The sequence below is a fragment of the Scyliorhinus canicula genome, chromosome 11, assembly GCF_902713615.1.
Source record: "Scyliorhinus canicula chromosome 11, sScyCan1.1, whole genome shotgun sequence".
NCBI classification, from domain to species: domain Eukaryota; kingdom Metazoa; phylum Chordata; class Chondrichthyes; order Carcharhiniformes; family Scyliorhinidae; genus Scyliorhinus; species Scyliorhinus canicula.
This window is the reverse complement of record NC_052156.1, coordinates 20,917,388-20,929,698: the sequence shown is the minus strand read 5'-3', so window position 1 is coordinate 20,929,698 and position 12,311 is coordinate 20,917,388. Positions and strand designations below refer to the sequence as shown.

At 44.7% G+C, this 12,311-nt stretch overlaps 1 protein-coding gene across 1 annotated transcript in view; it reads right to left on the bottom strand.

The window, feature by feature from the left end:
- LOC119973892 (elongation factor 1-alpha, oocyte form-like) overlaps positions 1-11,821 on the bottom strand; it is a 32,424-nt gene extending 20,603 nt beyond the window's left edge. Inside the window, exon 1 of the mRNA XM_038812475.1 lies at positions 11,498-11,821. Within this exon, the coding sequence (XP_038668403.1) occupies positions 11,498-11,517 (20 nt within the window). The 5' untranslated portion in view covers positions 11,518-11,821. The remainder of the gene's footprint in view (positions 1-11,497) is intronic.
- Positions 11,822-12,311: the final 490 nt, after the last annotated feature.

The window sequence follows — 12,311 nt, the reverse complement described above, 5'->3', positions numbered from 1 at the left end:
CCATAACAATTAGGAACATGTCTCTTTTATTAAAATGTTTTTTTGACTCTGTTTTGCTTGCAGACTCTGTCTGCTGGCATAATTTTGTATGGCAGCTCCAACTGAACCATGCATACATATTGCAATTTTAACACACTGGTACACTACAAGTGGGAGGGTGCAGAGCCACAAGAGACTGATGGTGCATTCAATGATCATTTTGCAAGTACTGATAGGACCTCAGAGAAAATTCTCTGAGGGTGCATCATTCGAATCACAGATAGAGAAATAAACCTGCGCACATATATCATGGAGTCAGTCTCCGGACTGTCCCACCAGAGTCTCTGCCATTGTGCTGCCTTGGAGCTCATGCCCCCCCCCCCCCCCCCCCCCCCCCCCCCCCCCCCCCCCCCCCCCCATGGATCATAGGTTTGTGAACCACAGTTTGGGAATCCCTGTCTTAAAAGCTACTTTTCTGGGAGGCATTGGAGCACAGTGGTTAGCACTGTTGCTTCATAGTGCCAGGGACCTGGGTTCGATTCCCGGTGTGGGTCACTGTCTGTGTGGTGTCTGCATATTCTCCCCGTATCTGGGTGTGTTTCCTCCGGGTGCTCCGGTTTCCTCCCACAAGTCCCGATCAATGTGCTTGTTAAGTGAATTGGACATTCTGAAGGGTCTAGGACAACTCATCGCGGCCGACTCAGCGGCGGCCCAACTCATCGCCAGCCCAACTCATCGCCAGCCCAACTCATCGCCAGCCCAACTCATCGCCAGCCCAACTCATCGCCAGCCCAACTCATCGCCAGCCCAACTCATCGCCAGCCCAACTCATCGCCAGCCCACAATAATAATAAAAACAAATACATAACAGGTCATTACCGACTAACTAGATCCACAAATTACTCAATTACCAACGCAACACCTCTTCATACATAACAAGTAATTACCGACTAACTAGATCCACAAGTTACTCAATTACCAACACACCTATTTGTCAACAAATAAATCTGCTCCTCCACATAACAAGTAATAACCGAACTAGATCCACAAATTACCTTCAGGACAGGAACTTCAATTTTATTTCTTCCAATTTTAAACCCTTTACTTCAATTTTAATTCTTCCAATTTTAAACCCTTTACTTCAATTTTAATTCTTCCAATTTTAAACCCTTTACAATGGAGCAAATTTTAAGTCAGCGAGGCAAAGAGAAGTTTTCTCATAATGGATATTTGTTCATTTTTGATAAATTCAGTAAAACCGAAGGCTTGACTTCTCGTTATAATAACGACAGCAAGTTTTCGTTACAAGTCAAGATGATACTGGCTCTTGCATTTGTCCCTGTCGAACATATAGATTCCTATATTGATGCCTTAGTTGATGAATTGTCTACAGAGCATTTGCCAATCCTGAATTGGCTCGAAAACAATTATATAGGTCGGTTAAACAGACGCGGAAATAGCAGACGTGCCCCACTCTTCCCAATGGAAATGTGGAATTTGTATGTTCGAACTTTAAATCATGAAGACAGAACCAACTACCACGCAGAAGCAGCAAACAGAAGACTACAAATGGAATTAGGGATGGAGCATCCTACAATATGGAAATTCATTAATGCACTCAGAAAAGTTCAAAAAGGACGAGACTGTTATTTGGAATTGCTTATAGCTGGCAGTGCACCACCAGCAAAATTAAAAAGATACCTAGATACTGATAACCGCATTCTTAGGATAGTCCAAAATTTTAATGAAAGGATTCCTATTGAATATTTACGCGGTATTTCTCATAACATAAAATAAGTCTTTTCACCTCCATTAATTTTTATTGACCACACCATGAATTTCAATTTTAAATAAGTCTTTTCACCTCCATTAATTTTTATTGAGCACACCATGAATTTCAATTTTTAGTTGGGCTGGCGATGAGTTGGGCTGGCGATGAGTTGGGCTGGCGATGAGTCAGCGGCGATGAGTCGGCGGCGATGAGTTGTCCCATTCCCCATTCTGAATTCTCCCTCTGTGTACCTGAATAGGTGGCGGAATGTGGAGACTAGGGGCTTGTCACAGTAGCTTCATTGCAGTGTTAATGTAAGCCTACTTGTAACACTAATAAAGAATATTATTATTATTCTTTTATAGAGCATTGGTGACCAGTCTGAACATTGCCATACCTGGTTGGGTGCTACATTTTGCCTGATTACATGCTTGTAACGTGGCTTGGGATGTTAAACACTATATAAATGCAAAGCAATATATATGTTTCATAGAATCCCTACAGTGCAGAAGGAGGCTGTAATGTTCTTGTCGGATGGCCTGATTTATATTACAAGAACACTTGTAGCTAAAGCTATAACAATTTTTAACATTAACTGCGGGTCAAATATATACAAAACAACAGATGAATAACAATATTAACATGCACAAGCAACCTCTCTCTTCCAGCTCGCAAGTCAGTCTAAGGTCACCTGACTCTACCATTCACTTATATAGTAATAAGACTCTAATGGTCAGTCGGTGAATTACAACACAACAATAGTGTCACCACAGTGGCCACTCAGTCCATCGAGTCTGCACTGACCTTATGAAAGAGCTTCCACCTCCCATCCTATTCCAATAACCTCTTAACTTACACACCTTTGGACACTAAGGGGCAATTTATGATGGTCAATCCACCTAACCTGCACATCTTTACACTGGGAGGAAACCGGAGCACCCGGAGGAAACCCACGCGGACACGGGGAGAACGTGCAAACGCCACAGTCACCCGAGGCCAGAACTGAACCTGGGTCCCTGGCGCTGTGAGGCAGCAAAGCTAACCATTGAGCCAACCGCTGTGCCACCGTGCCACCCGATGGTTTGCTTTGATGCAAATCTGGAATTCGCTCCCCTAAATTTTAATTGTCAAGACTGCAGACGGGAAATTTCTTTGCGGTGAAGTTATCAAAGGCTGAGGAACAAAGGAAGACAAATGGAGACGAGATAGGAGAGCAGCCATGTTTTCACTGAATGGCAGAACAGCCATGAGGGGCTGAATGGCGTTCTTGTGTTCCTATATTCCCAAACTCTAACATATCCGTTTATAATTTGATATCCTGGTAATTCTAATGAATAACATATTAACTACAGCTCAACTCCAGTTACCATGCAGAACAAAGTTCAAGAAAAAAGGGACCTCTCACATTTTATTTATCTTGTCACAAACTGCAGTTTATTAAAAAGGGTTTAGACTACTAGAGATTCTTTATTTTTATTAATGGAAACCTTTGCCTTGTTTCTGTCCATCATTGCAAACGCAAAATAACCACGGGAGAGGAGAGATAGGCTAGGATCTTAATTTAAAGCATTATTGTGGCCAAACTGTGGTCCTCTAGCCAAGGGAATCGTTGGAATGCTTGCCCTCGAGCATTTTCCAACAGCGACATTTGCTCTTACAGTTACTTTTAGGTTCAGGTTAATTGCTACGCATCAAAAGCACAATGGGCGAGCTTTGTTTTTTTTTTAAAGCTGTGGTTGGCGTGCTAATATTTGGAATGTCAGGTGATGCTTTCATAAGAAATGCTTATCGGTCGTTCAGTTTGAAGTACAATGTCGCCAAAAAAAACCCCTAAACTTTTGAATTCCATACTTCACCATTGTTTGCAGTTGTCACACTGAAGATGAAACAATGTCATACAATGGGTGGGGGGTGGGGGACGAGAAGCTACATTTATGGGATGAGAATGGAACTGGGGAAAATAATCTAGAAACAATTACTGACAGGAAATGAAAAAGAATAGCAGTGGGAAAGATTTAGTGGGAAAAATTTGATATCCCACCCCCCCCCTCCAAAGTGGACACAGGAATTGCAACCCAGGGTTAACCAACACCCGGTTGTTCTGATGCAGCCAGCAGATCAACTTTGTGCCGCTTGCTCATTGAAGTGTGCTGCAGAGAGGCTGCAGGCCTCAGCAAGGGAGCCCCCCCCCCCAAGTTCATGTGAGGCGAGCACCATTTCAACCCAGCCAGCATTACACAAAGCCGGCCTGTTCTGACTGCAGCAGGGGATGGAGGTGACTGTCCGACCCCTGCAAGGAGAGTGAGTGTGAGCATCGGGGCAGAGAATGTGGGTCCGGGTTTATCTGACACAGTCCTGGAGACTATCTGCAGACGGCCAGGAGGCTCTTGAGACACTTTTCGAAGGCAGTGGGAGAAGGTAGCCACGGCTGCCAATGGAGTGGAGCCCCAAGGCCTGGATGATGCCAGAAAAAGTTTAACGACCTCAACACACAATATGAAAATGAAATGAAATGAAAATCGCTTATTGTCACGAGTAGGCTTCAATGAAGTTACTGTGAAAAGCCCCTAGTCGCCACATTCCGGCGCCTGTTCGGGGAGGCTGGTGCGGGAATTGAACCGTGCTGCTGGCCTGCCTTGGTCTGCTTTAAAAGCCAGCGATTTACCCCACTGTGCTAAACCAGCCCCATTAATATACATTAATGATATGGAAAGAGGAACTGAAGGCACTGTTGCTAAGTTTGCAGATGATACAAAGATCTATAGAGGATTGAGGATGCAAGAGGGCTGCAGAAGGATTTGGACAGGCTAGGAGAGAGTGGCAGATGGAATACAATGTGGAAAAGTGTGAGGTTATGCACTTTGAAAGGAGAAATGGAGGCATAGACTATTTTCTAAATGGGGAGATGCTTAGAAAATCAGAAGCACAAAGGGACTTGGGAGTCCTTGTTCACGATTCTCTTAAGGTTAAGGTGCAGGTTCAGTCAGCAGTCAGGAAGGCAAATGCAATGTTAGCATTCACGTTGAGAGGGCTAGAATACAAGACCAGGGATGTACTTCTGAGGCTATATAAGGCTCTGGACAGACCCCATTTGGAGTATTGTGAACAGTTTTGGGTCCCATATCTAAGGAAGGATGTGCTGGCTTTGGAAAGGGTCCATAGGCAGTTCACAAGAATGATCCCTGGAATTAAGAGCTTGTCGTATGAGGAATGGTTGAGGACTCTTGGTCTGTACTCATTGGAGTTTAGAAGGATGAGGGGGGATCTTCTTGAAACTTACAGGATACTGCGAGGCCTGGGTAGAGTGGACGTGGAGAGGATGTTTCCACGAGTAGGAAAAACTAGAAGCAGAGGACACAATCTCAGACTAAAGGGACTATCCTATAAAACAGAGATGAAGAGGAATTTCTTCAGGCAGAGGGTGGTGAATCTGTGGAACTCTTTGCCACAGAAGGCTGTGGAGGCCCAATCACTGAATGTCTTTAAGACAGAGATAGATAGGTTCTTGATTAATAAGGGGATCAGGGGTTATGGGGAGAAGGCAGGAGAATGGGGATGCGAAAAATATCAGCCATGATTGAATGGTGGAGCAGACTCGATGGGCCGAGTGGCCTAATTCTGTTCCTATGTCTTATGCTCTTAAGGTTGATGTCAGTGAATCCATCCACAAATGTCATGTTCGACTGAATTTAGCAAGGGCCCCAAAGACAGACCTAAAGGCCAAGGTCAAACCCACCTTGGCTGTTTGTGGGAGTCTTGGTTGCATTTTAGTACCATCTGGCAACTAATTAGTTGCCTTTGTGTCTCCTGTCCCTTTAAAGATGGGATCCCCAGTTCCAAGAGCTGCCAGGCCAATCAATCTCAGAGGTGCCATCAGCGAGGCAGCGATGGATGCCCATAAAATGAGGTGAGTGGTGTTTGGGGTCACCAGGGACCGGGAAGGGAGGCCCCAACAGGGCTTGCAGCTAGTCGGTGATGACAAGGATGAGTGTTACTTGTCTGTGGGCCGGTGCCCAGAACCCGATTAGGAGGACCATCCCAAGCCTCATGGAGATGGCCAGATTTCACCAGGCGTTTCCTCCCACAGAGGGGAGGGCCCAATGATGGCCAGTTCAATTGGTCTCTGGGCAGAATAGTCATCCCCCACCTTCCTCGCCGCTGGTAAAATGCCATGGTGGTGGGAAAATGATGGGCCTGCACCCCACTTCTTGCCTTCCCTTGCCATTTACAGGATCCCTGCCTCCCAGTTCCCTGGGAGGACAGGTAAAATCCAGCTCATCCCATTTAAGACATAGATGAGGAGGCATTTCTTCTCGCTGAGAGAAATTAATCTTTCGAACTGTCTTCCACAGAGAGCAGTGGAGGTTGGGTAATTGAATACATTCAATGAGTTAGATTTTTGATCCAGTCTGCAACACTTGATTGGGACAACACTTTGCATTGGAAGACTAACAAGTTTCAGGAGGACCAAAAAGCATCTTCTTTACTTCATTTCAGTACCGTACACTTGGCATTGCTGCAAGCTTCATACTCACAGTTCCCAGTTTGCACACACAGCCAACTACATTATCAAACACTTTGCACCAAACTCACTAATGCACTTTGCTCTTTCTTGCAGGACAAGGCAGTGTGAAACTGGAGGCAGCAGCCACTGGCCGGTGGGGACAGGTATGGCTGCATGTCCTTACGCCCATGGAGGAGATGATGTTGGCAATTATTGGAACAACCAAGTGAGCAGCTCAGGTGCTGATTTCAGGTGCATATTTTAGAGGATGGCTTAGAGATGGGACCAGCGAATGTTGTGACACCAAGCATGAGAAGCTTGCAGCCAGGATAGGAGGAAGGGAGAGCGCATGCGGCAGCTTGCCAGAGGGAGGGGTCACACAGGTGTTCTGCTGCAGTGGACTCAGATGAGGACTTTGATGGCCAGCGTTCAGAAAACAAATCTGCTGGATTTGAGCAATGAAACGTTTTGGTGGATTGGCAGGCCTAATGATGCCTAAAACATGGAGGAGTCCAGGGGCTACCATACACAGGGCTTTTGCGAAAAGCTGGGATCCCACACTTTTCAGCATGGAAATAGTGAGCAACTCAGTGAGAACACTTGATGCCCTGATGCAACATTTTGTGGCCATTGACTTAGCTTCTATCACAGCCCAAGCCGAAACCACTCTGTGTCTGAGTGCTGCAGTGGAAGCTCAGACTGAAGTCACATAAGCTTAACTCAGTGCCATGCACTCCGACTGCTGCTGGCATGACTGTGAATGCCAGTGTAGTTCAACTATCTGTGTTACAGCGGGTTACGAGGATTGCTAAGACAGCACTCCAGAGGGATGGCAGTTTCATGGAGCATGAACCTGCTGTGCTCTCTCAGTATGGCAGTATTCCTCCTTCCACCACTGGTAATGGCCTTATGGAGTGTGCCTGTCACCCAGCAAGCCCAGACTACTGCTACCCATGCCAAGGTGCTGCAGCCTGTACACCCGGCCTTCCAGGACGAGAGGTCCACAATATAATCTTGCAAGGCATCCTGTCTTGCCCACTGAAAGGCAGCAGACGCCCCACAGCCACGCTGCATCCACTGGGGTATCACTGTCTAGGAGCACTAGGATGGGCAAAGGTACATGGGAGATAGACACGGAGGGTATGTGCAAGTGTAAATTACTGACTTTCGTATAGAGTACTGGATGGTTTGCTTGATAAAGTTGGTTTGGAAGGTGGATCTTGTGGCCAAGAGGATGCCATGATGGTCAGTAACAGAGAGATGATAAAGTGGGCACTGTTGTTGTCTGGGGAATTAGGGTTGTATGTATTGGTGTTGCAGTCATAATTACCGATCACGGGCAGTTCAACCAGAGAAAGCATGGGCTGGTTGCCTCCTCCCTTCCTCCTTGTTCTTCTCCTCAGTCTCTCACAGATACTTGGCAACAATGGCTGTGCCCTCATGAAGGTGAGGTTGCACCAGACCACGATGAACAAAGGAAGTGCTGCATGTCTCCTCGAGAGCGAACAAGGCAGCGGAAGCATTGCCTAAGTTCCAATGTTCTGGGCGACAACATTTTGTGTGATAGAATGGGTCTTGTTATATGCATGCTGCCCACATTGTAGGGGTTGCACAATGGAGCAATGAGCCAGGTGGTCAGCAGATCGTGCTGGTCGTCCAGAAGGAGAGGACTGAGGCTCGGAGTTTCAGCATCTGTATCTTTCTTCCCATTCACGGGAACGGGTGGAAAATTACAAACAGGAAATCCATGTCCAACTCTTGATCTGGTGATTTGAAAATGAAACCCTTGTCATGGTCCCAAGGAAGTGCACGTGTGTGGGGTCCTCAGGGCAGACTTTCCTATGATTGTGTTTGGTGCAGAAGATTGCCGAGGCACATCAAATAGAGGAAAATCAGGGAGACACTTTGGGCATTTAATGCTCCTCATCTAATTTTCTTCTGCATGTGGTGCCCAAGTGGGCCTCTATGTCAAACACAATTACTTCCCACCCAACTTCTCTTACTTTCCCTTTGGTGAGAGTTGTCCAGTAACATCAATCCTTTTGAGCTTTTTTGCAATCATAGTTTCAAGCAGGTAATGTGGGCGCTTGTGAATTATTATTGGATCAGTGGGGGTGGTGGGGGCTCAGAGAGAACCTGATTAATCTGTATAAATGGAGCTTTTGAGACTCTCTAAGCCCACCTAGATTTTCAATGACATTAACCAAAGGCAATACCACTCGAGTGTCTTATACAAGCTCTCTTCATCCTATGCTTGAGTGCTCGTGCATTTTATCACGTTGTTAATGAACATCCAGGAGGTTCAGAGGAGGTATTGGTGGTCAATTGTAAATTGAATATTATAAATTTCAATTCTTATCCCAGATAAGAATATAAGAACTAGGAGCAGGAGTAGGCCATCTGGTCCCTCGCGCCTGCTCCGTCATTCAATGAGATCATGGCTGATCTTTTGTGGACTCAGCTCCACTTTCCGACCGAACACCATAACCCTTAATCCCTTTATTCTTCAAAAAACTCTCTCTCTCTATTTTAAAAACATTTAATGAAGGAGCCTTAACTGCTTAACTGGGCAAGGAATTTCATAGATTCACAACCCTTTGGGTGAAGAAGTTCCTCTTAAACTCAGTCCTAAATCTACTTCTCCTTATTTTGAGGCTATGCCCCTTAGTTCTGCTTTCACCCGCCAGTGGAAACAACCTGCCCGCATCTATCCTATCTATTCCCTTCATAATTTTATATGTTTCTATAACATTCCCCCCTCATCCTTCTAAATTCCAACAAGTACAGTCCCAGTATACTCAACCTCTCCTCGTAATCCAACCCCTTCAGCTCTGGGATTAATCTAGTGAATCTCCTCTGCACACCCTCCAGTTCCAGTACGCCCGTTCTCAGGAAAGGAGACCAAAACTGAACACAATACTCCAGGTGTGACCTCACTAACACTTTATACAATTGCAGCATAACCTTCCTCGTCTTAAACTCCATCCCTCTAGCAATGAAGGACAAAATTCCATTTGCCTTCTTAATCACCTGTTGTACCTGTAAACCAACTTTTTGCGACTCATGCACTAGCACACCCAGGTCTCTCTGCACAGCAGCATGTTTTAATATTTTATCATTTAAATAATAATCCCTTTTGCTGTTATTCCTACCAAAATGGATAACCTCACATTTGTCAACTTGTATTCCATCTGCCAGACCCTAGCCCATTCACTTAACCTATCCAAATCCCTCTGCAGACTTCCGGTATCATCTGCACTTTTTGCTTTACCACTCATCTTAGTGTCGTCTGCAAACTCGGACACATTGCCCTTGGTCCCCAACTCCAAATCATCTATGTAAATTGTGAACAATTGTGGGCCCAACACTGATCCCCGAGGGACACCACTAGCTACTGATTGCCAACCAGAGAAACACTCATTAATCCACACTCTTTGCTTTCTATTGATTAACCAATCCTCTATCCATGCTACTACTTTACCCTTAGTGCCATGCATCTTTATCTTATGCAGCAACCTTTTGTGTGGCACCTTGTCAAAAGCTTTCTGGAAATCCAGATATACCACATCCATTGGCTCCCCATGATCTACCTCACTGGCAATGTCCTCAAAAAATTCCACTAAATTAGTTAGGCACGACTTGCCCTTTATAAACCCATGCTGCGTCTGCCCAATGGGACAATTTCCATCCAGATGCCTTGCTATTTCTTCTTTGATGATAGATTCCAGCATCTTCCCTACTACCGAAGTTAAGCTCACTGGCCTATAATTACCCGCCACTTTCTGCCTACCTCCTTTTTTAAACAGTGGTGTCACATTTGCTAATTTCCAATCCGCCGGGACCACCCCAGAGTCTAGTGAATTTTGGTAAATTATCACTAGTGCATTTGCTATTTCATTTGCTATTTCCCTAGCCATCTCTTTTAGCACTCTGGGATGCATTCCATCAGGGCCAGGAGACTTGTCTACCTTTAGCCCCATTAGCTTGCCCATCACTACCTCCTTAGTGGTAGCAATCATCTCAAGGTCCTCACCTGTCTTTGCCTCATTTCTATCAGTCACTGGCATGTTATTTATGTCTTCCACTGTGAAGACCGACCAAACAAACCTGTTCAGTTCCTCAGCCATTTCCTCATCTCCCATTATTAACTCTCCCTTCTCATCCTCTAAAGGACCAATAGTTACCTTAGCCGCTCTTTTTTCTTTTATATATTTGTAGAAACTTTTACTATCTGTTTTTATATTCTGAGCAAGTTTACTCTCATAATCTATCTTACTCTTCTTTACAGCTTTTTAGTAGCTTTCTGTTGCCCCCTAAAGATTTTCCAGTCCTCTAGTCTCCCACTAATCTTTGCAACTTTGTATGCTTTTCCCTTCAATTTGTTACTCTCCCTTATTTCCTTGTCATCCTTGTCAAACTGGGTCCTGATCAGAAGGCATTGAAACCAAATGGTGCTGAATACAAATGACTGAAATCTTCTTGGTCAAATATCATTCCATTAGCATTGAGAAAAATACAAAGAGGCACAGACCTGAATAATGACCTTCAAAACAGGTAGTGTCCAATGGTGAGGAAGAAAAGATGCTTAAGTGCAACAAAAATTAAGATCATGTTCACAAAGCAAACATTTTCATCTGCATAAGGTTTGTATGCAGTAGATAACTGAATAATAATAATCTTTATTAGTGTCACAAGTAGGCTTACATTAATTCTGCAATGAAGTGACTGTGAAAATCCCCTCGTCGCCACATTCCGGCGCCTGTTTAGGTACACAGAGGGAGAATTCAGAATGTCCAATTCACCGAACAAGCATGTCTTTCGGGACTTGTGGAAGGAAACCGGAGCACCCGGAGGAAACCCACGCAGACACGGGGAGAGCGTACAGACTCCGCACAGACAGTGACCCAATCGAACCTGGAACCCTGATGCTGTGAAGCAACAGCGCTACCCACTGTGCTACCATGCCGCCCTATGACGCATGACTTCATATGATGCAAGATTCAGCTTCCTCGTGCCATGTTGAATCAATAAAATGCTATTCTTTGCTTTACATTTACACTGAGGTTCAGAACAGGTTACATTTTTAGCTTTAATTACATTACCCACTGGAAGAATCCTGTGGAGAAAAGTCTAAATGCTCCAAAGACTTGGCCATGTACAAACCAGAGTGCAAGACTCAAAGTTGTTTGCAGAAATGTGAAATGCTCCATTCAATTAGGTTAATTTTAAAATACAACTGTCACCTGTTTATGCTTTGACACATGGATTCCTTCTGCTCTTGGCAGACCAGTTCGGAACACACGATAGAGGCACGTATTGGCTGTTGGGGTGATATGGGCTGAGGATACGACAGCACTACGATCTGTTCTCATCAAAAAGTCAGTTGTAAAAATGCTTGGATGAAGCAAACCCAGTTGTGACCATTATGTAACAACTTAAAGCTTTTACAGAGAAGAGCAGTCTGCCTGATTTGTAAGGAGCTGCGGTATGAGCTGCTTTCACAATTGTTTCCCATTTAACAAACCACTAGCAGCAAAAGTACTAAATGGAATTGACAAGTTTTATGTAATTTTTTAGTCCAAATGGTGAATTTTCATATTCCAGATGGCGAATTTTCACATTCCAAATGGTGAATTTCTCATGGAATAAATCCACCTCTCAAGCTAGTTACTACCTGGAGCATATTCTGGGTTAACGTCGTCTTGAGCGGTTTGTTTTTCCAAATCAGATAAAATTGTCAGCAAGAACTTTGCGCTTGCAATTAGTACTGAATCCCTTGCAATTAACTTTAACTGCTTCCCACAGTCCATCACACCTTGGCCGAAGCACATGATGAATTATATAACGTCGCCGGCTAACGTTATGGTGGCGGCTTTAGGTTTTAGCATGTGATTTTATGAGGCCAGGCACTTGGGAGCAACAGAATGCCCTGGAATATGTATTCCAATGTGTGGATTGGAGCTGCTATGGCAACCACTTGTTGGGCTTTGGTTTAAGTGCTTAGATCTTGAAAATCCTTCACTAATGACTTCAGAAAAATGTGTACACAAGTATTCA